General features: G+C 51.5%; 1 protein-coding gene across 2 annotated transcripts; it reads left to right on the forward strand.

Moving 5' to 3' along the window:
- The first annotated feature begins 6,353 nt into the window (after positions 1 to 6,353).
- On the forward strand, positions 6,354 to 22,690 carry LOC108937324 (testis-expressed protein 2-like). 2 transcript variants are annotated; one of them, XM_018757168.2, is made up of 14 exons: positions 6,354 to 6,691; positions 7,098 to 7,192; positions 11,854 to 12,051; positions 12,147 to 13,626; positions 14,509 to 14,709; positions 14,917 to 15,253; positions 15,754 to 16,004; positions 17,003 to 17,146; positions 17,527 to 17,626; positions 18,481 to 18,607; positions 19,648 to 19,770; positions 20,012 to 20,221; positions 21,040 to 21,160; positions 21,535 to 22,690. In XM_018757168.2, the coding sequence occupies exons 4-14, from the start codon at positions 12,178 to 12,180 to the stop codon at positions 21,691 to 21,693; spliced, it is 3,222 nt and encodes a 1,073-aa protein (XP_018612684.2). In that variant the 5' UTR covers positions 6,354 to 6,691; positions 7,098 to 7,192; positions 11,854 to 12,051; positions 12,147 to 12,177; the 3' UTR covers positions 21,694 to 22,690. The 2 variants fall into 2 exon arrangements, with proteins under 2 accessions (XP_018612684.2, XP_018612692.2); XM_018757176.2 differs by having other exon boundaries at positions 19,654 to 19,770.
- The last annotated feature ends 71 nt before the right edge of the window (positions 22,691 to 22,761 follow it).

Below are 22,761 nucleotides of genomic sequence, written 5' to 3' on the forward strand. Positions count from 1 at the left end.
CACACGCAAGCCTTTGATCTCGCGAACCGTGAAACATTCGCCACAAACACCGGAAAATTCGGCTTGGCTCTGCTGCCGGAGCGGATGGCGGCAGGGAACGTCGCGTCGAGTGACCGAACCCGGTCGCGAGAAGGTGTTTGGTCACCTGCACATCCGCGTACCGCTGGCTGAACTTCATCACTTGGTCTATCGGTGGGTCCCCAGCGTTTGACGGGATTTGGAGCCGTTTCTCTATAGACAATCAACGGACTTCCTTCTGACGTATAAAGCTGGAGAGCGATGCGGTGCTTCACGGCGCCCTTAACCATGAACACGGAAACCCAGGGGAACGCAGAGTTGGATGAAGAGCAATGCGAGGCGGTGTGATCGATGGCGTCCCCTAACGGTGGCACATGGTGACTTACACTGCAGGATACACCACAGTAAATTCCGTACCGCTGCTCACCCTTAAGGGTGCTGTGAGTGCAACCCGGTACTTTGTACCGTGGTACGCTCAAATGGGGCATGGAGCCGTTCAAAGGCACCGGTGCATTCTGGAACCTCCTGCTAATGCCGTTCTAATATCGTTGGACGGCCGTTGATGCGGATTTACGAACCCCAGTTCCGTGGAGTGCGTCTTTGTCGTTATAAGCACTTTGGTAAGAGTTTAATTTTCCAGCCTCTGCCACTTCAAAGGCGGAAGAATCCGGGCTCACGCTCCTCCGAGCACTTCTTGAACGCATCTTATTCTGTCATTCCTTCAGGAACGACATGCTGTCTCCCTATTTGATGAGCTAATTTTTCCCTTGTTTACTCATCGGTTGCGTTTGTGTCCCTCGCGCTCATCTGGCGGCGTCCCGTCACGTGGGCCGCAGCGGGCGTGCTCCTCGCAGACCTCGCGCGCGACAGTCGAGGTCCGACGCCGACTCCGTCCGCGGAGCCGCTTCCCCGGAACGAGGCGCCCGCTCCGATGGGCCACGTTGTTCGAATCTGTCGGCCAGGCTTGTTCTTCTTCCATTATGCACTTTGAGAAAAAAAACGATCAAGAGCGGTCCGGCTCCCAAGGCCTCCAAGGAGAACGGGTTCTTCGGCAGATCGACCTGTCTCGCCAAAACCGGACCTCCTCCGCGCCTCCGGACCTGACAAGCGCTTTGAGTCCTCCTCTTTGTGTGCTTTAACCGCTCTCCACCCTCAGGCGCAGGGTGCGTTTAGCGCTCCGCGTGTGGATTGTCATCGGGCCGTCGCTGAGGGCTCTGCGGCAGCGGAGCCCACCTGCTCGCCAACGGAAAGGGACGCAGAGGGATGGCGCAGCGGTTTGATTTGGCAGAAATGCTCAGGTGTCGATGGGACAGCCGTCCGTGGCGGGGAGGGAAGGAGCACGAGGCCACAAGGGGGCGCTAGAGAGCCCCTCGCTAGCAGTGCAAATGTGGCCCATCGCACTTCGAGGAGTGGAGAGCTTCAGCAGGGGGCGCCGGCCACCAGCCGCCGTCCTTTATCTGTACGCGTGTAGGGGGGCCGGCCGATCGGTCCCCCTCCGCCATCGTCACCGCGCTCCACCGGCTGCGTGACCTTTCGTAGCTGCGCCTCCACAGGGTTCGTCCACCGCTCACACACACGTTCGGGAGGCAGCGATCAAAACAAAGACCGGGACAAACGGCACAGAGAGTCAATGATGAATTAATGATGAGGAAATGCGGAGTGTGTCGGAAAAGCAGTACGGCTTTCGCCCGTTTGTGCACCAAGCAAGGCCGTCTACAGTGCTTTGTGAGCGTGCGCTTCCACTGCTATTGTGGTCTTTGCCAGTCATGGGACAAGAAAGCGCTTAAAGAGCAAGGGGATGTTTTAAAGCCCACTGAGTTCTTTCCCGCAAGCGGACGTTTTATTATCTGGGCATTTTGCGTGTCCCAAACACGCACATTTTCTGAACCGCTTGTCCCACACGGGGTCGCGGGGAACCGGAGCCTACCCGGCAACACAGGGCGTAGGGCCGGAGGAGAGGACACACCCGGGACGGGACGCCAGTCCGTCGCAAGGCACCCCAAGCGGGACTCGAACCCCAGACCCACTAGAGAGCAGGACCCGGACCAACCCACCGCGCCACCGCACCCCCTGCGCCTCCTGCACAGCGAAAACAAAAATGAAAACAAAAACAACAAGAGGCAGGACGGAGCTGCCCGCCGCCAATTACTCATCCCGACAGAGTCCGCGTTGCGTACTTTTTAATCACGCTTAAAATGAAACCCAGAGAGTGACAGATGGAAGCGTTTTGTCGGAAAGCGGAGCCCATCGCTGCACGGCAGCTCCTCCAAGAGGTTCGAGGGCAGAGCACCGCTTTCGACAGGGGTTCCGGGGGGCTGCCCGCCCGTGTCCGCATCGGGAACGAGGGCGCGTTCCTGGGGACGAACCAGGCGTGCGTGCGCCGGCGGAGCCCCGTACGGAAAGGGCGGCCTCCGGACACCTGAGCGAAACGAGCAGAGTTTAAAGTCCTGGATGAGGATCCGGCGAGAGATGCGCCGAGAGAGAGACGCGCGTTGGAACGCGGTCGCCTTGCGCCGGACCGTCTGCCCTCCTCCTTTGCATAGAGGAACGGCGCAGAACCCGGGGCCAGGGGCAGGGAACACCCAGAATGCCCAGCGATTTCACAGCAAGCCCCTCAGGGTGTGTGTTTCACACAGGAGGGCAGTTCCTCATTCCAGGCCCCTCGTTCGCCGTCCCAGGGAGGTGAAGGGCCTTTTAATGCTTACCACGGTGCGGTACCACGGTAACGCTAAACGAAACCCAGTTCCAGCGTTTGATCTGTGCGTCGCGACGTTCGTCTGCCTTCGCCTGAATGTTCCGATGACGTTCGAGACTCTCTCCACCCCAGCCGTCCGCGCCGTTGGCTTCCCGCCTGTCACTCGGCCCCGCGTCTCTACCGCTCCTGGCGGTGCGCGTGCATCTCGTGCGCGAGCGGGGCGGGGGCGTGTCAGGGAACGCGTCAGGGAACGCGAACGCGGACCCCCGGTGTCGCCGGCAATAAGGCCGCTGCTCAGCTTTGATCACCTGTCGGTCGGAATTCGCGGCGCTGCTCCATGAAAGCTGCGAGCTGCGGGGATGCGGGGGGGGCGAAAAGTTATTATGATGCTGTGGCTGCAAACAGTGCGAAAGCTTCTTTTTACCTCTGCTGTGCTTGCACATGGGAGCGCACACACACACACACACACACACACTCGGATGCAGATACCAGGTGGTTCGAACCACACTGAGCCCCTGAGCAGGAGGGAAAGAGAGAGGTGGCGGAGGGGCCCCTACTGGCCCCTGCTTAAAGGGGAGCAGCTATAATCCCAACCAGGTGCTGCTGAGCGTGTGTGTGTGTGTCTGTGTGTGTGTGTGTGTGTCTGCCGTGCTGAAAATGAGGCGCATGTGTGTGAAGCAAGAACGCAGCGTGAGGCACATGAAAGGGCCCTAACGTGCACCTAATCCATTTTCAGTGCTCGGCGAATGTGCGAGGAGCGTCTCTTGGATCTCGCAGAGCGCTTGGCGTCTCTGTATATTTACGCCCCCCCACCAAAAAAAAAAAAAAAAAAACAAGAGGGAAACGACAATAACCTGTCAGCCGTCGCTCAGGCAACGGCGGCAGCAAGTGCGCGACAAGAGCGGCTTCCACGGCGAGACGAGATCTCGGGCACTTTTTTTTTCTCCAGCCTAAGTAGGGTGACAACTTCTTCGCCGAGAGACGTCCGCGGGTCGCGGCGTCACGACGCAATGGCGGCGCCGCTCTTCGCGTTTCCTCCCTCTCCGGAAGTTAAGAGCGGAGCTGTGATTGACACCGGTAAAACCCGGGTCCTCGGAGCCCAAAGGCGGCGGCGGCGGCTTTGACCACCGCGTCTCCAGGTGTCTCTCAGTTACCGCCATCCCCGAACCGCACCTTCACCTCCACGGCCCTTTGGAAGCACAGCGAAGGCGGTGTGGAGGTGAGGAGTCGCACTGGATTTCTCCAGCCCGTTGGGAGAGACCCCCTCCCCTCTCTAGGGGAACATCCTGGTCAAACAGGGTAAAACGACCGCGTTGTCCCCGCTGACGGAACTGTGTCCGCTGTGCGAACGGAGTCGGTAGGGAAGGACACCGTGTGAGGACACCATGTCCAAACCGCACGTGACACACGAGCGGATGAGCCACTCGCCGTTGTCCCATCCTCTCGGTTTCTGTCTCCACGGATCCAGGAGGACATTGGGTCGCGACTCGGCTTCCGCTCGCCTCTTATTGCTCCTCGCGCGCCCTTTCGAAACGTCCGCAAGGTTCGAGCGGCGCCCTGTCGCCGGGGTGCCAGGATGGAGAAGGTGTGCGTTTGCGAGGAGCGAGCGACGAAACACCCGGACGGGATGCCGTCAGCGACGTTCTTCGCGTGTTTCGCGACGGCGGAGCGCCTGTCTGATGGGCGCCGGCGCTCGGCCTCTGTCTTTCGGCACATCAGAATTTGTGTAGCGCCGGCGCGCTTTCTTTCATTCGCGCTCCGGCCGTGCGCTTCAAACGCCTCCTCCGAGTGGGGAGCGAGAAGAAGGAGAAGAAGGAGAAGAAGGAAAAGAGGAACAATTCTGCTGCAGCACCTGAGCACAAAGCCCAGATTTGGATCATGATATGTAAATGGCGCTTTGTTATTGCCGCTCACATTCGTTACAAAGCGTCGGGGAGCGAAGCAGCATCACGGAGAGGAGAGAATGAAAAGGGACCGAGGACGCCACCCCCCCCGCCCCTATGCCGCCGTCATCCCATCAAACTCCACGAGGCCCTTCGCACCACCTCCGCCACGCTGCTCAATAACCTGTAGTCATCGTTTCATTGACTTGCTCTGTGAGGGCTGTGCGTGTGTGTGTTGTGGGGGGGTCAACATAACACGTGAATGCGGCCTGAGCTACATTCACTTCATAAAGAGGGTATTAATATAGTAGGAAGTATGGATCGCTGGTCTAACCCTTGAGGTTGACATTTACACCTTCTCTTGCTCTGATTGCTGCTGAATGTCTCGCTGAGACAGCGGGGGCTTCCGGAACCAGCACTATGACCCGGGCGACGAAAATTATCGACATATTTTTCCTTTCTATTTTTTTCTCCCTCTTACAGACGGGACATTTTACCTTGACCCAGAGTGTTTGAATGAATGACTGCATGAATCAGTTAATGAGACTTTAATATCATGAAACTCTATTAATCCCAGAAGGTAATTTACTTTGGTTGCAGCAACATACAATGTACAACACACACACACACACACAACACACATGTATCTACATACCTATGTACTAACGAAACAAATTAAAAAATGCTGTCAATTCTGGATGATGACAATTTTTCATATAGCTGTTTTATTAAATACTTACAGTTTTTAAATGATCTTTTGTGCCGAAGCCCATTATTGGCCACTTTTCGCACCGCTGTTCAAAAGGGATGTAGCCACGTGTTGTGTCACAAGCACTAATAGGGTATAAAATGTATTCTGCTCACTTTGCTGCCATCTAGTGGTTTTATCGGTCAACACAACCAGTGCAGATATTTTACTGAGCTGCAATGGCCAGGAGTCGCCACTAGGTGGCACGACATTTTCCCACAGTATTGCCATGCAGTGGTAACGGGTCGTTTCAACGAGTCCGAATGGGCGTCGCGTACTCGTCTGCATTAAAAGTTACAGGATCCAGTTTCATCTACAGCGATTCGGTTGTAGTGATATGAACAATGTCGGCAGCCACCGTGACTGATGAAAAGACCTTTTTAAAATTCTAGGTCTCTTAATTGGCATAACTATATTTATTCATTCATAGTTAGCAGACGATCATTTTACTGCAAAGCGACGTACATCATAGAAAATATAGTTTGTGCATTATGTGTGACTCTTAGGTACACTTAGTTCGTTAGTTTAAAAAATGCTGCCTTTTATTTCAAACTGCGCATTTCAGTAATATTTTGTGTTTCACGCCATCATTGTTACCCCAGTTTCTATGTTATTGCTGGTAACGGATGGTTGTACAGCGAAGCGCACCAGGTATCTTAGTTAATGGCTTAAATCTTGTAATTTGAAGGTTGTCGCTTATTTTGTACCCTGTCGTAACAATCAGCTCATCGGTAATCCACAAAAAGCAGCACTCACTAAAGTTTCCTTTGAACGCTTTTAATACGGGACAATAAATAAGAGTCCCGCTCGCCAGTGTATTAATCGATCACCACTCCCGGATCCCAGTCTCCAATGTATTGCTGAATCGGCCGATCGGGGATCTATTGCTCTGGGCTCGAGGGGGCGGGCTCGCCGCTCATATTCAATCAGGAAGCGCTGCCGCTTGAGACCGATCGCGCAGAGACCGCGAGACTAATTGTCAGCCGCCGACGGGCGCGAGCGAGCGAGCGAGCGAGCCGTTCATCGTTTAAGCAGTCCGCTGCCGCAGGCTGAGGCAGCGCTTCGCTTGTGCTCAGGGAGCAGACCGTGTGTGTGAGAGAGTAAGAGGGACCCTGACTGAGGGTAGCGCGCTGCCCAGTGTGACCCCCAGGCTGGACTGGACCTGGACACAGAGAGACGCCAGACGAGACGGACACACTCGCGGTGGTGTCCGTGTTGTCGACGCAACCGGCAACGCAGCAAGTGTGTTGAGCCCAGGAGCTGAGGAGGAGGTCGCCTTGTTTTCGGCGTTCCGGCGCTGAAGCGCAGCACGTCGTTGTAGTACGAGACGACGCTGCACGGAGAAAGGTGTGTGTGTGTGTGTGTGTGTGTGTGTGTGTGTGTGTGTGTGTCGCAGCGGACCCTCTCAAACCAGTCTGACTGCCTCCTCCTGCTGGAAGTTGTCCATGTTTGCTTAGTAAGTTAACGCCACTTATTTTCCCTCCTTCGCACAAAGCAACGCGGTAAGGCACTTCAAACACACGTCTCCCTTGGAACCCGGCGACACACACACACACGTGACGTTGCCGTGTATGTTTTGTTGCCTTGGAGACCGAGGGCGGCGCGTTGTCTCTTAAAGGCTGCGCTAAAGTCAAAGTGCCAAAGTGCGGTCAAGGGTCCTGGAGCGACTCGACTGCATGTTGATGTGTCCCCCTCCCCCCACGCACGTTCGCCTTCCTTCGGTCCCACTCGCATCCCTCCTCGTTACTTGCAGGCCGGCGAGGACCATGTCGGGTGATGCTGTGCTCTAGCGAGACGATGATGCTGATGCTGTTGCCGTGGGAGACTGAAGGCCGCTCGCGTCGCCAGGTAAGCCTTGTTGCCGGGACTCTGAGCCGCTCTCCATCCAGGCCTCGGACCTTAGTTTCCCCGCCTCTCCGTGCAGCGTCGACGCTCCCTGGGCGGCACCGGCCTGCAGGAGGCGCTACCGCCGGGCTCCTCTCGCCCGGGCGTGTGGTTGAAGCCTCTTTGAACGCTTTGGGAACTTGCTGCTCTGCTTCGGGAGACGCTTACCGCACCGAAGCGGCTCGAGAGGAGGAATAAATTCGGGGTCTGGGCCAGATGAGTGTAAATCTGCATCTTGTGTGGCTTTTCAGTCTTTCGATGCTGCCAGGATTTTCTGGGGAAAAAAAAAAAAAAAAGGGTCTGGTTAATTAGAAAAGTGACTGTGAGGTTTGAGGGGGGAATGTGGCGGCTGCCAGAGGCCCGGAGCTAATGTGCGTGGGGAAGTGCGGCGGCGTCCAGGTTGAAACGTGTCCAGATGGGCTTCTCAGAACACACACACACACATTTTCAGAACCGCTTGTCCCATACGGGGTCACGGGGAACCGGAGCCTACCCGGCAACACAGGGCGTAAGGCCGGAGGGGGAAGGGGACACACCCAGGACGGGACGCCAGTCTGTCACAAGGCACCTCAAGCGGGACTCGAACCCCAGACCCAGCTTCTCAGAACTTCTCCTCTTAATGTCGGATTATGTGTTGTGCGAAACGACTCGGCTGCAGGAAAGTGTACAACGCAGAAGGTAAACCTCAGAGATCTGCCCAAGTGAGCGGGTTGATGATTCTGGACAAGACGTTTTAGCGCCATGTCCCATTTGGCCAGCAAATGTAAATTTAAATTAATTTAAAAAATGGCTAAAAGTGTAAAAAGTTATTTTTCTTTTAAAGTGTAGACAAAACATTAACCAGGTGTGTGAACTCCCACGAAATTGTTCTTCCACGCTGACCGGGCTTGGGGTCTGGTTTGCGTCTACGGAGCATCTCGGGATCGCGGTTTCGCCGACTGCGACTGAACTTCGCCTGCTGGACGTCCCGACCCTGACAAACAGCTGCGCTGCGCCCGCTTGCATTGCCGGGGCTCTCCTTTCACATCTCGGATCCTGAGTCAACAGCTCATTAGCATCGCCTCTAGCTTGACCAGCGTCTTCACCGAAAGCCACGATAACGTGGAAAAAGTTACTAAGCACAACATTCGCCAAAGCTTTTCCCTACGAGGTGCTGCGGCGACGGCGAGATCAGTGACGCAGCAGTTCTCCAAAACGGGGAGGACGGTAGCGGCCTGGTGTGACGTGAAATAAACAGCAAAAGAGAAGACTCTTCCGAGCACTTGAGCAGGATTAAGTGTTCCACAGCAACGCTTTGCAAGCAACTGCTGGAACACGTCTCTGCAAACTACGGATAGAATGCATAATAATGCAGTTTGTTCCAATAATAATCTTCCGCCATGTCTCTGAGTCATTAAAGTTTATATGGGCGTTACATGGGCACGAGGAGATTGGATTAATGAACTCTCATCTCCCATCACTCATTTGCTCTTCAAGAAGAGCATCGCGGTGTCGCGAGGGAGGGGGTTGCGACAGAACGACCGCCCCTGCACTCCCCACGCGGACCGACGGACCTTTTGATAATCTTCTGGAGGCCACATGAGAGAAACCATAATCCCGAGTTTAGCCCCAGTCAAGACGTGTTCGCCAAATAGCCCCTCGCCTTAACATGTACAATTAAAGTGTTCTGCACGTAGCCCTTAGTCCCCAGTCAGCACGTCCCTGAATGTCCCTACTCTAAAAAGAGAAATGCATAGTGACACCTTTTATGTCTGAGCAGACAGAAAAATAAAACCTTTTTTTTTTTCTTTTTTCTTTTTTCTTTTTCCTTTCTGCAGCAAAGACGTTTCTGGTCTCTGCAGCAGATTTCAGTAGAGAAGTGCAAACATGGGTGTGTGAATATAGGGTAAGAAAAGTCCTGTTCAGCCAAACTTGGCCCCTGGCCACCACTTGCATTGTTTCCATGGCAGGAGAGGCCACAGGAGTGGTTTTCCGTTGCCCTCGTCCGGATTTCAAACACGGGGGAAACGTGTGGGCTCCACACATCCCGAGCCAGAACGCGCATCTCAGGCACTGGGGAATTTCTACTCTATCAAGACAACTACAGCAGCAGGTGGGATTCAAACGTGTAACAAACCTGAGTCCGCAGGCAGTAGCACTAACTACTGTGGAACCTGCTGCCCTCTTTCAAATTTTGTAGGACTGCGGTGTTTAAGTAGGTCTTCAGTCTTCATCTGATTTATAGATGCATCCGCTTGTGAAAGTTACCAGTAAGATTCCATGCCTGGTGTTTTATTTCCTAAGGGGCCTTAGGGTTACGGGTAGAGGTAGGGCCAGGATGGGCCAAGGTGGGTGGCCTTGCAAATTGGCTCATGGTGCTGTGGTCCCGAGTAATGTGGTGAACCCGTATTATTTCGGCAGCCTTCGTCCGTCCATCCGCCCATCCATTCGTCATCAACCACCACCACTTGTCGTGCCCGTGGTTCCGGTGGTCTACAGCCTGTCCTGGAAGCGGAGGGACTGAGGAAGGGACGCACGCACTTGTCGACGTGCTCTCGCGACAGGCTCTTTGGTCACCAGTCCGGCTGAAACGTGTCTTTGGACCGCAGGAAAATAGCCACGCGAACGCAGAGAGCACGTGGTATCTCCACACGGGCGGAGCCAGGTTCGAACCCACGGCCGCTCACGGGCCGAAATCCCGCCGTAGCGACGCGCTGGAAAGGTGCGGCACATCTTGGACGGCCTCCAAATGAATTTTCCGCTCTGTGTTTTCCTGCCCCTCCCTGGGGAAGCTGAGAAAAGTGCCGCAAGTTGTTTTTCTCGGCTCGCTGTTGACATTCACCGCGTTTCGCTGCTTTCTTCCTCCTCCCTTCCTGTGCGTGAGGGCGTCGTTAATGGGCCACGAACCCGGCCCGACGACCCCCCCCGTTGCGCTCCGGGCTCTCGCCTTCCCGCCTCCTTTACCGCGGTGCCGGGTCGCAGACTCTCTCGAAGGCAGCGCGGTCGCTAAGCCCCACACCGCTGACTACTAACATTCCTTCCTCCCTCCTTGGCCCAGGACGCTAATCCCTGCACACTGCACCGTTTCGCCTGCCGTCTGGAGCGCTGTGGCCCAGACGTGTTTATTTCGAACACACACCTGGCACGGTGACCATTAATGTAATTTGTTTTCATCGCCCTTTTGTTCTTGCGATTTTTGGGCTGCCGTCGAGGCAGCGTGGTGAAGGATGCGGAGAATCGAGGACATTGTGATTTGCAGGGCACCGTAACGGAGCATCCTGCGCGGTCCCGTGCGGTCCTGCATGGTCTCTGTTTCAGGCAGTGGTTTGTTTTCAGCGTATTTATGGCGCTCCTGCGTTGCGTTTGCCGCATTTGTTTGCGTTTCTTTTTGTCCGGTTTACAGCGTCACACCTGCGGAGCTCTTTCCTGCATTTTATTTGCAGCGTTATTAAAACGTAGTGCATTCTGTATAGAAATATAGCTTTTAAATTTCATGTATTGCGTTTGCTTTTCGCTGTTAGAAAACCGTTTTGCGTAGGATTCTAAGATGTCGTATTTCTGCTTTGCATTACCAGCGTTTCTGTTGCAGAACTGTTTGATCGCTCATCCAGTTTTGGAGTTTTGAACCCCGCATATTTGACTTTTTGAGAAAGAGTATGGGCCGAGCTGTCCTGGCCTTGTTCACCTCTGTATTAAACTGCCGAGGTGGTGCACAGCTGTACTTGTGACCTTATGACAAGCAGCACATGGTAGATTATGGTACTTGGGCAGTAATTCACCCCCTTGAGGAATAAGAGGCATTCTGTTGGGTTCTCCTGTCGATCGTGGGACGCCCCGCACGGAGCAGATGAAGACCTCGCTCTTGTCTACGGTGACGTTTTCCAACGGGACGTGGTCACCTGTGCTCCCTGCTCGCTGAAGTAGTCGTCGTCAAACGTTATTGCCATGGTGACTGGCAGGTTCGCGTTGGGCAGGAACGGGGTGTGTGTGGGTTTCGGGGGGGAGATGAAAGTCTGTTGTTGGCATAGCAACTGCATGTCTGTATCCTGAGAAGGTGTGAAAGCCTGATGCATTTGGGTCATCCTCAGACAAGAGAGGAAGTGAGCACAACTGGCTTGACGCGACCATCCAAAGTGCTCTTCCCACACGCTGTCGCTTGCTGTGTCTCAACCAGCTGGCCTCATGGGTCCTCTAACTGCAGTAGGATGTTTCACATCACTCTGCTTTACCGGTGCTGGAGATTGTCTGTCTGATGTTGAAAATGTTTGTATCGCGACGTGTGCGGATACAGAGGCCGGTGTGTGTCTTCTTCAAGGAAATGTGAGGCCAACCGAGCTGTGGAAATGTAGTCCTTTTGATTCTGAAAAGTGGCAGCCTTAATGCCACTGGGACCCTTTTACCTCATTTACACATTAAATACTTCATTGCCAGATTGATGGGTATTGCCTACCAGAGTACATACATGTGTTTTTGAAAATTATAGTGAAAAAGTGCATATGGGTGTGCCAGCCATTTCATTTGCATGTCTTTGCATGTGTATTAGTGCCTGCCTCCATGTGCTGTATCTGTGTGTGTGCCTTCCTCTCTCCTTGCGGAGGTCCAGCTCCCTGCTGTGTGGGTCTCAGAGTTCTTTGTTAACCCCCCAGGGCTTCGCTGATGAAATTGGCCCGATGGTGGGGCTAATTGGATTGGATGAGCCTGTCGTTTCCTGCTGGCCTGGGCGTCTGCAATGAGGCGTCCAATTCTGGGCAGCGGGTACTACTGTGCTCGCAGAGCTGGAGTCACGACCCAAAGGTGACTGGTTACAGCGGTTGACGCCTCGGTCCCGATATCGATAAGATCAGGTGAGCCAGCAGCTGGTGCAGCTTTACAGGGCCGCGTGGTCACGCTGACCGACCCTGACTGACTGTCTGCTGGTCTCTTTCCCTTCCACCCGCAGGCTCATCTCAGCTCAGGTTTGGGGTTCTGCCATGAGCAGCCGAAGCCAGAGCGGCAGCCGCGTGGAGAGAGCGGGAGGTCGGCATGCGGCGCCCACGCGCACTCCCAGCGCTCCCATGCTGCAGGTGCAGCGCTCACGCTCGCGGGAGACCATCACCATCCACTTCTCAGCCCTCGGCGTGGAGGACGAGCTGGAGGAACAGGAGCTGTACGGGCCGACCTCGCCGCCCGACTCCCCCCTGCCGCGCCTGGAATGCGAGGGCTACAAGGTGGCAATGGCCGTCGAGGCGAGTGAGGAGCTTCTGTCTGAGGAGGACGCTGCTGTTTCCAGAGCCCTGCCTTCTGGTGCGGTGATGCCTCCAACGTCCAACTTGTCCTGGCAGTCAGGACAGAAGAGCACTGGCACTGCACCCACTTTAGTCGGCTCATCCCCCCCAAAGCCTGTGGCCCCTACCCCCAAACCCTTCCTGAGCCTGGTAAAGTCCCTCTCTGTGGAGGCAGAGGGCCGCGAGGTGCCGGCGCCACCCTCTCCCAAGCTCCACTGCCACCTGGTGAAGTCTCTGGTGAAGTCCCTGTCCACGGACGCGTCCCGTCCCGAAGCGGAGCCCGCGGCCCATCGGCCCCCCGACAGCCGCCTCAGCCTTCACCTGTTCAAACCCTTTGGGCCGTCCGAGCCCGTGATTGCAGGAGATTCAAAGACCGCACCCTCATCGCCGCTGTCCTCACCAGACGAGCGACCTTTCTTCAAGGTGCCGGAGGTGGAAGCGCGCATCGAGGACACTCGCCGGCGCCTGTCGGAGGCCATGTCTGAGCCCTTGCAGCTGCTTAGCAAGATCATGGGTGACGAGAGCAGTGGGAGCAGCGGTGCCGCACCCTGCAGGCCAAAAGCGCTTTCCTCCAGCACGTCGGATCTCACCAGTCTGGACAGTATGAACGGCCACTTGGAGAGCATCAGCAATAGCAACAGCATCCAGGAGGAGGAGACGAGCTGGGCCGGAGAGGCCCGCACACTGGTGCTGGACCGCTGCTCCATGTCAGCGCTGGTCCGGCAGCAGGACGAGGAGTTCTACGAGCTCTACAGCGAGCGCCGAGGGTTGGTCTCCTGCACGGAGCTGCTCAAGGAAAAAGCTCAGGATGTGGACAGTGGGAGCCGTGAACCTGGTCATGGTGAGCAGGAAGATGAGGAGGAAGAGGATGAGGAGGAGGAGGAGGAGGAGGCAGAACAAGAAGTGGGGAGAGGTGAAATGGTGCCTGGCATCCCCCACAAGTCCCTGCTCGCTTTGGCTGCTCTCGTCTACAGCTACCTGGTCCTGCCCTTGCCTGCTTACCTCGGGGGCGTGTTGTTGGGCGTGGCTGCTGGCTTCCTGCTGGCCACATTTATGTTGTGGCTCGCAGCACCCAGGCGCCCCCGCTGCTGCAGGTTCAGGGCTGAGTTGTGGAGTGTCTCCCATCTGGCTGTCCAGGAACCTGGCATCTTCAAGGTGGGTGATGCTGGCTTCACCAACACAGTGCCAACGCAGTAATTTCCATTGTGCTTTAAATGGTGAAATAGGTGTTTTCTTCAGAGATCATCCCTGCCAGCGTGGACAGCCAACTGCGAAAGGCGGATCTGTTTAATTGAATGGTCTTCCCTCCTCACGTTGCTAGATGTCTGAGGAGTTTTGCCGGAATACATGAGAGAAATTGATCGAGAACGCAGGGCAGTCAGTTCGATGTTTTTGTCTGCAAATATTTCCTGAAGAACTGAGTAGGGAGAGCAGGCAGCTTATGCAATTGAATGGATCGTAACCACGGTGCCAGAAGGCGGAGCCGTGCTTCCCCTGCAGAGACGGCTTTGCCTGGGGAGATGATTTTGGGGCTGTACGTTTCTTCTGCACTCTGTGCCTATGTTTGAGTGTTGCTGTGTGCCCGCGTGCCCTCACTCTTTGGGCAGTGCTGTTTGTTGTCATGCAGAGCAGAACAGGGAAGGATAATCTTTATGCGCTGGGTTTCCATGACACCGATAAAAGCAAAATGCTATGTGGTGCAAATTCGCCTATGAGTCACAGGATGGTTCATCTCAGAGGTTTTTCTCCGCTGCTTTGTTGCTCATACCTCTTTGAATACAGACACTGATGTTTCTTAACCTCATTCGCTGTGCAGGATGGATTTCAGGGGCTCCGGCAGCTTTAATCCAAAATGATGAACATACCTTAAAATCGTAAATCCAGTAGTACCGCAGAGGGTAATAGCAGGGGCACCTCTAGGGACCAACCTGCTAACCTGTGGTCACGAATGCCCCTTGGTAGCTGCCGCTCTGCCTCTTGGACTCCTCCTGCACTTCAGCGTCATGCTGACCTGCTCTTCCTTGTCTTGTTTTCCAGGGCTGGATGAACGAGATCTACAGCTATGACCCGGAGATGTACCACGCCACCCTGACCCACTCCGTCTTTGTGCGTCTGGAGGGGTCCGTGCTGCGCCTCTCCAAGCCCAGCCGCAGCATCGCCCGGAGAGCCACCTTCAACGAGCCCAAACCTGAGGTTACTTTTGTCAGCCAGAAGATTTATGACTTGACTGATAGCAAGGTGTGTCCAACACCACGTGACATAGATTGTGTTTAAAGGCCCTGCTCCCTTCCCCTTGTTATTGTTTCTAGGTCAAGATTGCTGAAACCGCTCGATGCGGTGCTTGATGAATGGACCACGTTCGCTGTCACGGACGTTTGTTGCGTTTCTGCCGCAAAAGATCATTTTGTTAGGTAACATAGTGCTGTCATTACTCTGCTCCTTCAGGTGTACCTGATGCCGCAGAACCTGGCCCGGAAGCGGCTGTGGAACAAGAAGTACCCTATCTGTGTGGAGCTGGCCAAGCAGGAGCATTTCATGTCCACGGCCCAAGCCGATCAGAGCGAGGCTGGAGGTGTCGGGGTGAAGGATGCATGTGGGGGCGAGGAGGCACTGGGTCCATCATTTGGATCCCAGGAACCTGGCTGTGCACTGGATGCCAAGGATCACAAGACCCTGTACCTCTTTGGGAGGACGGGCAGGGAGAAGGAAGAGTGGTTTCGGAGGATGTCTGTGGCATCCCGTTTCAAAGCAGAGTCCAAGAAGCTTTCAGGCCTTCCAGCATGTGAGTGTACTTTTGACCCCGTCACGTGACCGTTTCATCCTGACCCTCGGAGGTGGATTCTGGGTGCTGTTTGCAACTATTTACTCATTTTCCAGTGTTTTGCCCTAGTCTGGATTGATACTTGAAGTTCACATTTTCTAAAATTCAGCAAAAAAATATTGTATAAAGTACATGGCAGGGAGCATAGTGGTTAGCCTTGCACTTGAAGGATGCAGGTTCACAGTCTACCTCCTGCTGTCATACCCTTAAGCAAGGTACTTATACTCAGTTGTTCCATTAAAAATGACCCAGCTGTATAAATGAGCAAGTAAATGTCATTTGGCTAACAATTATTTGCTCATCATACTAAATAATATTAACTAAAACGATGTGTCTTCTCTGATGGAGACAAGGTGAGTGTGTGCTATAAAGCCTGGGTTCATGATACTGGAGCAAGTGCTTTTTGACAAAAATTCCAAAGTTCTTGACAGGCGTATCTGCTCTGTGCTCCGCCCCTTCAGCCTTTCTACCTGCCCAAAGCTGCACTAACAGCCAGTCGGGAGGTCTGACACACAGCCGGAGCAGTAGCAGAGGCAGCTTGGATGAGATCCTGGCTTCTCAGCCCCGTCAAAAGGAGCTCGCAGGTGGTTTGCGGCAAAAGGCACTACTTGACTACACGACCTACATGGCCCAATATGTTCGTACCCAGCAAGAGAGTTCCAGCCAGAGTCCCACCCAGAGCCCCGAGGGTAGCCCTGGAGTCAGTAGGAAGGTATGGCTGGCAGAACCGCACCAAAGTGCTTTTCCAGCGACAAACAGTATGTGGCTACGTCCTTATAGTGTATTTGGTTTGAGTGATGTGAATCTGGTCTTCGAGTGTTGAAGGATCTGTGGAGTGAAATGAACAAAGGCTCATTCCCTGCATTTTATTCCCTTTCTGAAAGTGGAATCCCTAACCTTTTGTTCTCACACCTGAGCCACCACCTGCTCAAACCCATTTTCCTTGACCTCTCTACAGCATTTGACATTGCTGAACGTCAGGTCCTACCTTCTTCTTTTGAACAGCTTGGTATTGTGGATATTGTTTTGAGTCTTGCATATCAGGTAGATCTTTTCGCTCTCATGTGGTGGAATGAGCTCCTTCTCCCTCCATCCTACTGAATCCCTCCGGCACACAAGAAGAGCCTCAAAACACATCTCTTCCAGCCCCACTTCTCTCATGATCTCTGAAAAGCTATCACCTCATGTCACAGTCATTTTTGTATTTCCTGTCTGACTCAATTCTATAGGCAGCTGGTACTGTAAAATGCACGAGCAAAAACGATTGTATCAGACTCACTGGGCTTCACACTTCTGTGTGGGTATGTGAAACTCTTCTCTTATGTTAGGCACTTGAACTGTGCTGCGTTTTTATGTGCTTTGGAGAAAAATGTCTGCTATATGAATAAATACAGATATAGTATGAATCTAAGCAGTACATTGTTATGCAAACTCCAGATCATGGAGGCCTCATACTTACTGAATTAGTAGATTTCAGATGTGCAGATCAATTCCAGTTGAAGGTTTCATGAAATGTCCTGTAAAAGGGTGTTAGTTGTGAGGTTTGACTGCTTTTGGCAACAATTATCAGTGGTTCCCCCCCCACGTCCAGACGCTTTTTCCATAAAGGCACTGTAAAAATGGCTTTATTTTTTGGTACTTCTTATAGTTTGATTAGTGTAGCTGTCTCTGTGCACTTCCTCGTCACATGGGAATCACTATCTTTGCCAGCTCCCAAGAAGTCCAGAGGAAGAGGTAGAACCAGAGGCCTGGGTCAACGCCTTGTTGGGTCGCATCTTCTGGGACTTCCTGGGTGAGAAATACTGGGCTGACATGGTGTCAAAGAAGATCCAGATGAAGCTCAGTAAAATCAGGGTGAGATCTCTTCTTTTCAAGCTCAGTCACAGGTTTGCAGTGGTTGTGCATTACTCAAAGCTTAAAAATTGACATATGTACTTGTGTTCAATATCCAAGACAGGTTAATTTACGGGGAAGTCCTGAGCTATCGGTGTACCTGATTATATAGCCACAGCTTGACATAGACCAGTAGACCTGCCAGGTGGTGGTTGCGAAATGCATTGTCAAATCATGCTGCCAGATGGTTTCACCAGGAATCATGCAGTAATCCTCCCTGTTGTTTTAGCAAGGACAAGCTGAGTGTGTGGAGGATGCATATAGCCATGACCAGGTCAAACGGTGCTCCTGTATTGTTGGAGATGGTGTCCTGAAGGATGTTTACTGTGTCTGTTTTTCAGCTGCCATATTTCATGAATGAGCTGACCCTGACAGAGTTGGACATGGGCGTCGCCATTCCAAAGATCTTACAGGCATCGAAGCTCACTGTGGACCATCAAGGTGATTAACTGTACGGTGGACACTTTGAGTTGAGGGAAACTTCTCAATGATGTTTGACTTTAGTACAATTTGCTGGTGAAAGTATGAGTAGAGGCAACAAAGAATGAAATGTATCACTCAGAGTTATACTTTAGCAAGGTTTCTCAAAGTTTTGTTGTATTGTGGTAAGTTGTGAGAAAAGAACTTTGTAGTCTTGTGTCATTCAGAGGTGATGCACATATGATGTACTAAACTACAGGATTTTTTTGTGGTAGGCGGCAGACTTTTTTTTTTTTCCCCCCTCAAATAATCATCTTTCAACATTTTCAGGTTTCTGAAAGAAATATAGTTATAACTGAGGAAAAAAAACAGATGTGTGGTGATTTTCCAAAAACTTATTATTTAATTGATGCTCTTAGCCAGTGGAAGGGGAAGCCCTGCTCATTGACGTCATCGTTGCTTTTGTGGTCCGCTGCATACTTTGCCAGTCTCCAGCACCACTCTCCTTCGTGTTGATGTATGATGACTGCGGTTAGGCCTCCATCTGGTGTAGGTCTGGGACACAGCTGGAGTCTGATCTCAGATGGCTTGTGTGGTTGCTGTGCTACTGACCACAGTAGGCCTCCAATCATCTTACTGTCTGGAATCCACTTATTTCTAGCATCAGAAGCTTCACTGGAGAAATCTGATGAAAGTGAGATTTTATTTACACACACACATTTCCAAAGGATCTGGAGAAACCAACCTCAATGGAGTTTGCACTACATATCTACAATAGTGTTGTGTGTGTTTTTTTTTTTTTTTTTACTTACCCTTGTATAAAGCAGTACCGGGTAATGTTTTGGAAACAAAAGATAACTGTGCTTTTGCTGCAGGGCTGTGGTTTGATCTGGAGATCTCCTACAACGGCTCCTTCCTGATGACCCTAGAGACCAAGATGAACCTGGCCCGACTGGGGAAGGAAGGGGAGGGGCTGAGACTGGGCGAGCCCGGCAAAGATGGGTACGAAAGCCAATGAACTCACGGTCTTGTGTTCCATGCAAAATGTATTATTTAGTAGTATTAGCTGACACTTCTATTAGCAGCAGCTTAATTTTGCCCATTTATACTGGTGATATTGTACAGGAGAGTGCAGGGTTAGTGCCTTGCTCAGCGTTGCTAAAACAGGATACACAGGTGAAGTTATATGGAAATTTGCACTGTTGTGGGAAAAGTTGCAGTTTTGCAAAGAATTTTTCCATTAAAAACACAAGTGGGGTTCTATGGATAATAATGTTCTTTTCCAGATGTACCCAGGTTAAAGAATTGAATTTCTTACTTCAGTTGGACACAAGACTGTTGAATTAAAATATTATTTTTGGAGGAGACAATGTCAGATCAGAGGTGGAAGGAGAAGCTCAGCTGAGTTTGTTGAAGATCATGAAGGGCAGCTTTTCTCCTGTGCATGCTAGTGAACGTGTGGTCTTGCGCTGGGCCCCGTGTTCCCTGTTAATTTGTGCTTTTCTCTCTGCCTCTTTCTGTGGGTACGTGCACCTGTGGATTTTGTCCGTCACTGGTGAGTCGGAATAGCACAGCTCATAACCGCTGGGACCCTTCCACATATTTATAGTTTTCATGCTTATGATGCAGGAGGAAGGGTGTACAGTGACACAGGTATCACAGGTTGCCACTTTATACACATGAGCTACAGGGCTGTCAGGCATAGTGACTGCAGGTGTCCTGCCATAGCCAGCATTGAGAGATGACCAGTTTCTCCAGTATCTCTCTTGCAGTTGGCACAGTGTGACCCTCCAGTGTGTAAAGATAGCAACAGCCTGGCCAGGGATGGCACAGACTGCCTCCTGGTCATTTGCAAATGTAGACGCAGAACTATTGCAAAATGTTGCAGGATCTTGTGGGGGATCCCAGAAATCCGTTATCAGCACTGCAATGGATGGAAGTGTGTTGTTCCCATTGTCATATGTGACGGATATTAAACGCTACATTGTTGTTTGTTTAGCAGACTGACTATGTGTGTGTGTGTGTGTGTGTCTGTGTGTCAGGTCCAGGCCAAGAACGTACTGCCTTGCTGACAGCGATGAGGAGTCCTCGAGCGCAGGGTCGTCTGATGAGGAGGATCCAGCGGAGATCCTTGCCGACAAGAACCTGCAGCCTGGGGCCGAAGGGTGAGCTGGCCCAAGCCATGCTTATGTCTTTAGGGCCTGGAACCCTAATCTCTATCAGCATTCATTGTCCTTCGGGATAATCCCAGTCATATGAACTGCATAACGGTTGTGTTCAAGCAGTAGTTCAGTGAAATGCTTTGCTGAAGCCGATATGGCTGAACAGGGGATAAAGGCATTATTTTTGGACACTTCTCTGAAGCCGCTACGTCCCCCAAAATCACAGGATTATTACCCCCCCCAGGTACGTTGGAGGACACCGGCCAAGCAAAATAATGCGTTTCGTGGACAAGATTGCCAAGTCCAAGTACTTCCAGAAGGCCACGGAAACAGAGTTTATCAAGAAGAAGATGGAGGAGGTGTCCAATACTCCCCTGCTGTTGACTGTTGAGGTTCAGGAGCTCCGAGGAACGTTGGCTGTTAACATCCCCCCACCCCCCACTGACAGGATATGGTATGTCCTACTGCACGGTTTCTTCAGTACTGTTTCTGCTCACACAAATCACAGTGATAAACAGCAGCGGGACAAGATTTTTACATTTCAGGAATCTAGGATCTTAAACTGAGAAGTTTTGTTCAAACAGCAGACTACTTAACGCTCATTCATAATTTTTTTTTTTTTTTTCCCCCCCTCCCCTCTTAAGAGATCTTGTCACTGACAGGTTGGGTACATTCTGCTATATTTAGTTGAGTGTAAAATATATACGCATACATACACACATACAGTGTGTGTGTGTGTGTGTGTGTGTATATATATATATATATATATATATATGAGTACGGTTTTAGTGAAGTGCCATGTACCCTATAGCTTGCATTGGGTTTAAATTCCTACTGTACCAACACTAGATACTGGTGGCATGGAGGCTCAGGGAAGAGTAATTGGCTCATGTTTCCTTGGGTAGACGGGCTAAGATCCAAATTCACAGAGACACCTTTGGTTACCTGAGTACCTGCAGAAATAGACGCTTCATTCAAACCTGCAACTCCTAGTGGAAAAAAGTGAGTGTGCCGGTCCTGCCCTCCTGCCTTGGTGTGGGCATCAGTTAGGTTTAAAAGAGTAAGCTTAAGAATTAGGGTCATTGGCTATGGCTAAACTAGGAAGTGAAGAGGTAAAAATAGAAAATGTGTGGATGCTTTCAGTAATTCAGAATGAAGGCACTAATAAGGCAATTGAAGCAGTAAGTTGGAGTGTTCAAGTAAACGTGATCTCCTGGGTAGAGAGCTTTCACACCCCAGGTGTAGTCGCTGACTCTGATGTCTGACCTATAGGTACGGTTTTCGGAGTCCACCCCACCTGTCCCTGAAAGCACGTCCCAAACTGGGGGAGAGGGAGGTCACTCTAGTTCACGTCACGGACTGGATCGAGAAGAAGTTAGACCAGGAGTTTCAGGTACAGTGGCACATCAATGTGAGTCGGGCGAGTTGGGCCCCTGCCGTTAGCAGACTATAGATTATGGTTCTGGGGCTTGACTGCTGTAGACCATTTGAGGAAAAAGTATCACAGCTTTATCTAAGACAAGGGTCAGTGAGTAAAGGTGTTTTGATAAGTGTTGGTTATATTGGATATAAACTTATATATATAGTAATTTTATTCATTTAGCAGATGCTTTTCTCCAGAGCGATGTACATCTCATAGGAAATACAATGTGTGTAATAGCAATATATGCTGTTTTTATATTTTTACCTTTGTCCCAGCCAAGTGTTAAACTACAAATTCATTTAACTGTTCCAATCTTTTTTTTTTTTTTTCGTTTTCCACCACAGAAAATATTTGTGATGCCAAATATGGATGACATTTGGCTTCCCATCATGCATTCTGCCATGGACACACGTTCTGATGTCAGCTTGCTCAGCATGACACTGGAGGCCGCTAAAGAGTCAGATTCTATGGAGGTCGAGGTACCAACATCGTGTGACGATTAGCTGTTCTCCAGCAACACGTGACGGACAGGTCGTACCCTGGGAAACGTCAAGATAGGACGTCTCCCTGAACCACTTGGGCCACATTTGCAGGAGGCTGAAAGAGGTGTCACCAGAATAGCTTAGCGCTCTGCACTGTTACCTTGCTTACAGCGTTAAAAAGCATCAGTGTGTGGATATAGATGTATGTGGCTGTGAAGGCCAAACAACGCTACAAAGAATCGAAGTGGAGGTGAGGCGGTTAAGAAAACGCATCGGCCACGCATCTCATTATGCGATTCACCTGTCGCCTAACAGCGCTGGACGGTAACAGGTCACTCTGCACACAAGGCTCCTCGGGCTCTTTCTGCCCTCTCAGAAAGACAGCATTGCTATTTCGATGCGTATGCCATTAGTGGAGGAGACGACCAAGGCTTGACTCGCGTACCCCCGGTACAACCAGCTGCATTGTACCGAAATGCAACAAAAATAAGTTCACACAAATGTACCTTCATCCTACCAATGAAGCTGCAAGAGTAGATACTATATTTACTTTTTTGCATGTCCTTAAAATTCTGAAATAGTTTAAAAGCATTATTTGCCATAATTAAAGGTGGGTTTTGTGCCATTCCTAAAAACAGTTTACATTTGCTTAGGTATGTGAGGGCCCCTGGGTGACCGACACAGACTTTAGCATAAAAATTTGTATAGGAATCAGGAATATGGTCGCTGTGAAATTGCCCTGACCCCAGTTACCGTAGGGCCACCTGAGCCGTCTCGCTAGGCAGATGTGATGAAAGTGACTGTGTCTATCAGCTGAACCAGCCAAAACCCCACACACCTGAACTACACACCAGTGAGGCCATCAGCTTTTATATGTGTACCTACCCCTAACCCTGTACAAATATAGGTTGTGTGACTTGAAGTATAACAATGCTTTGTAATATTTAAGTAAAGATGCACTACATTACTCTGCAGAAAGATGAATGTAAAAATTATTCCAAAGCCAATTTGACTTTTTTTTTTTTTTTTTTTTTTGTGAATGCAGTAGTCAATATAGACATCTGTTGTTAGCAGGAACCATTAATACTG

This window comes from Scleropages formosus, chromosome 8, assembly GCF_900964775.1.
Source record: "Scleropages formosus chromosome 8, fSclFor1.1, whole genome shotgun sequence".
NCBI classification, from domain to species: domain Eukaryota; kingdom Metazoa; phylum Chordata; class Actinopteri; order Osteoglossiformes; family Osteoglossidae; genus Scleropages; species Scleropages formosus.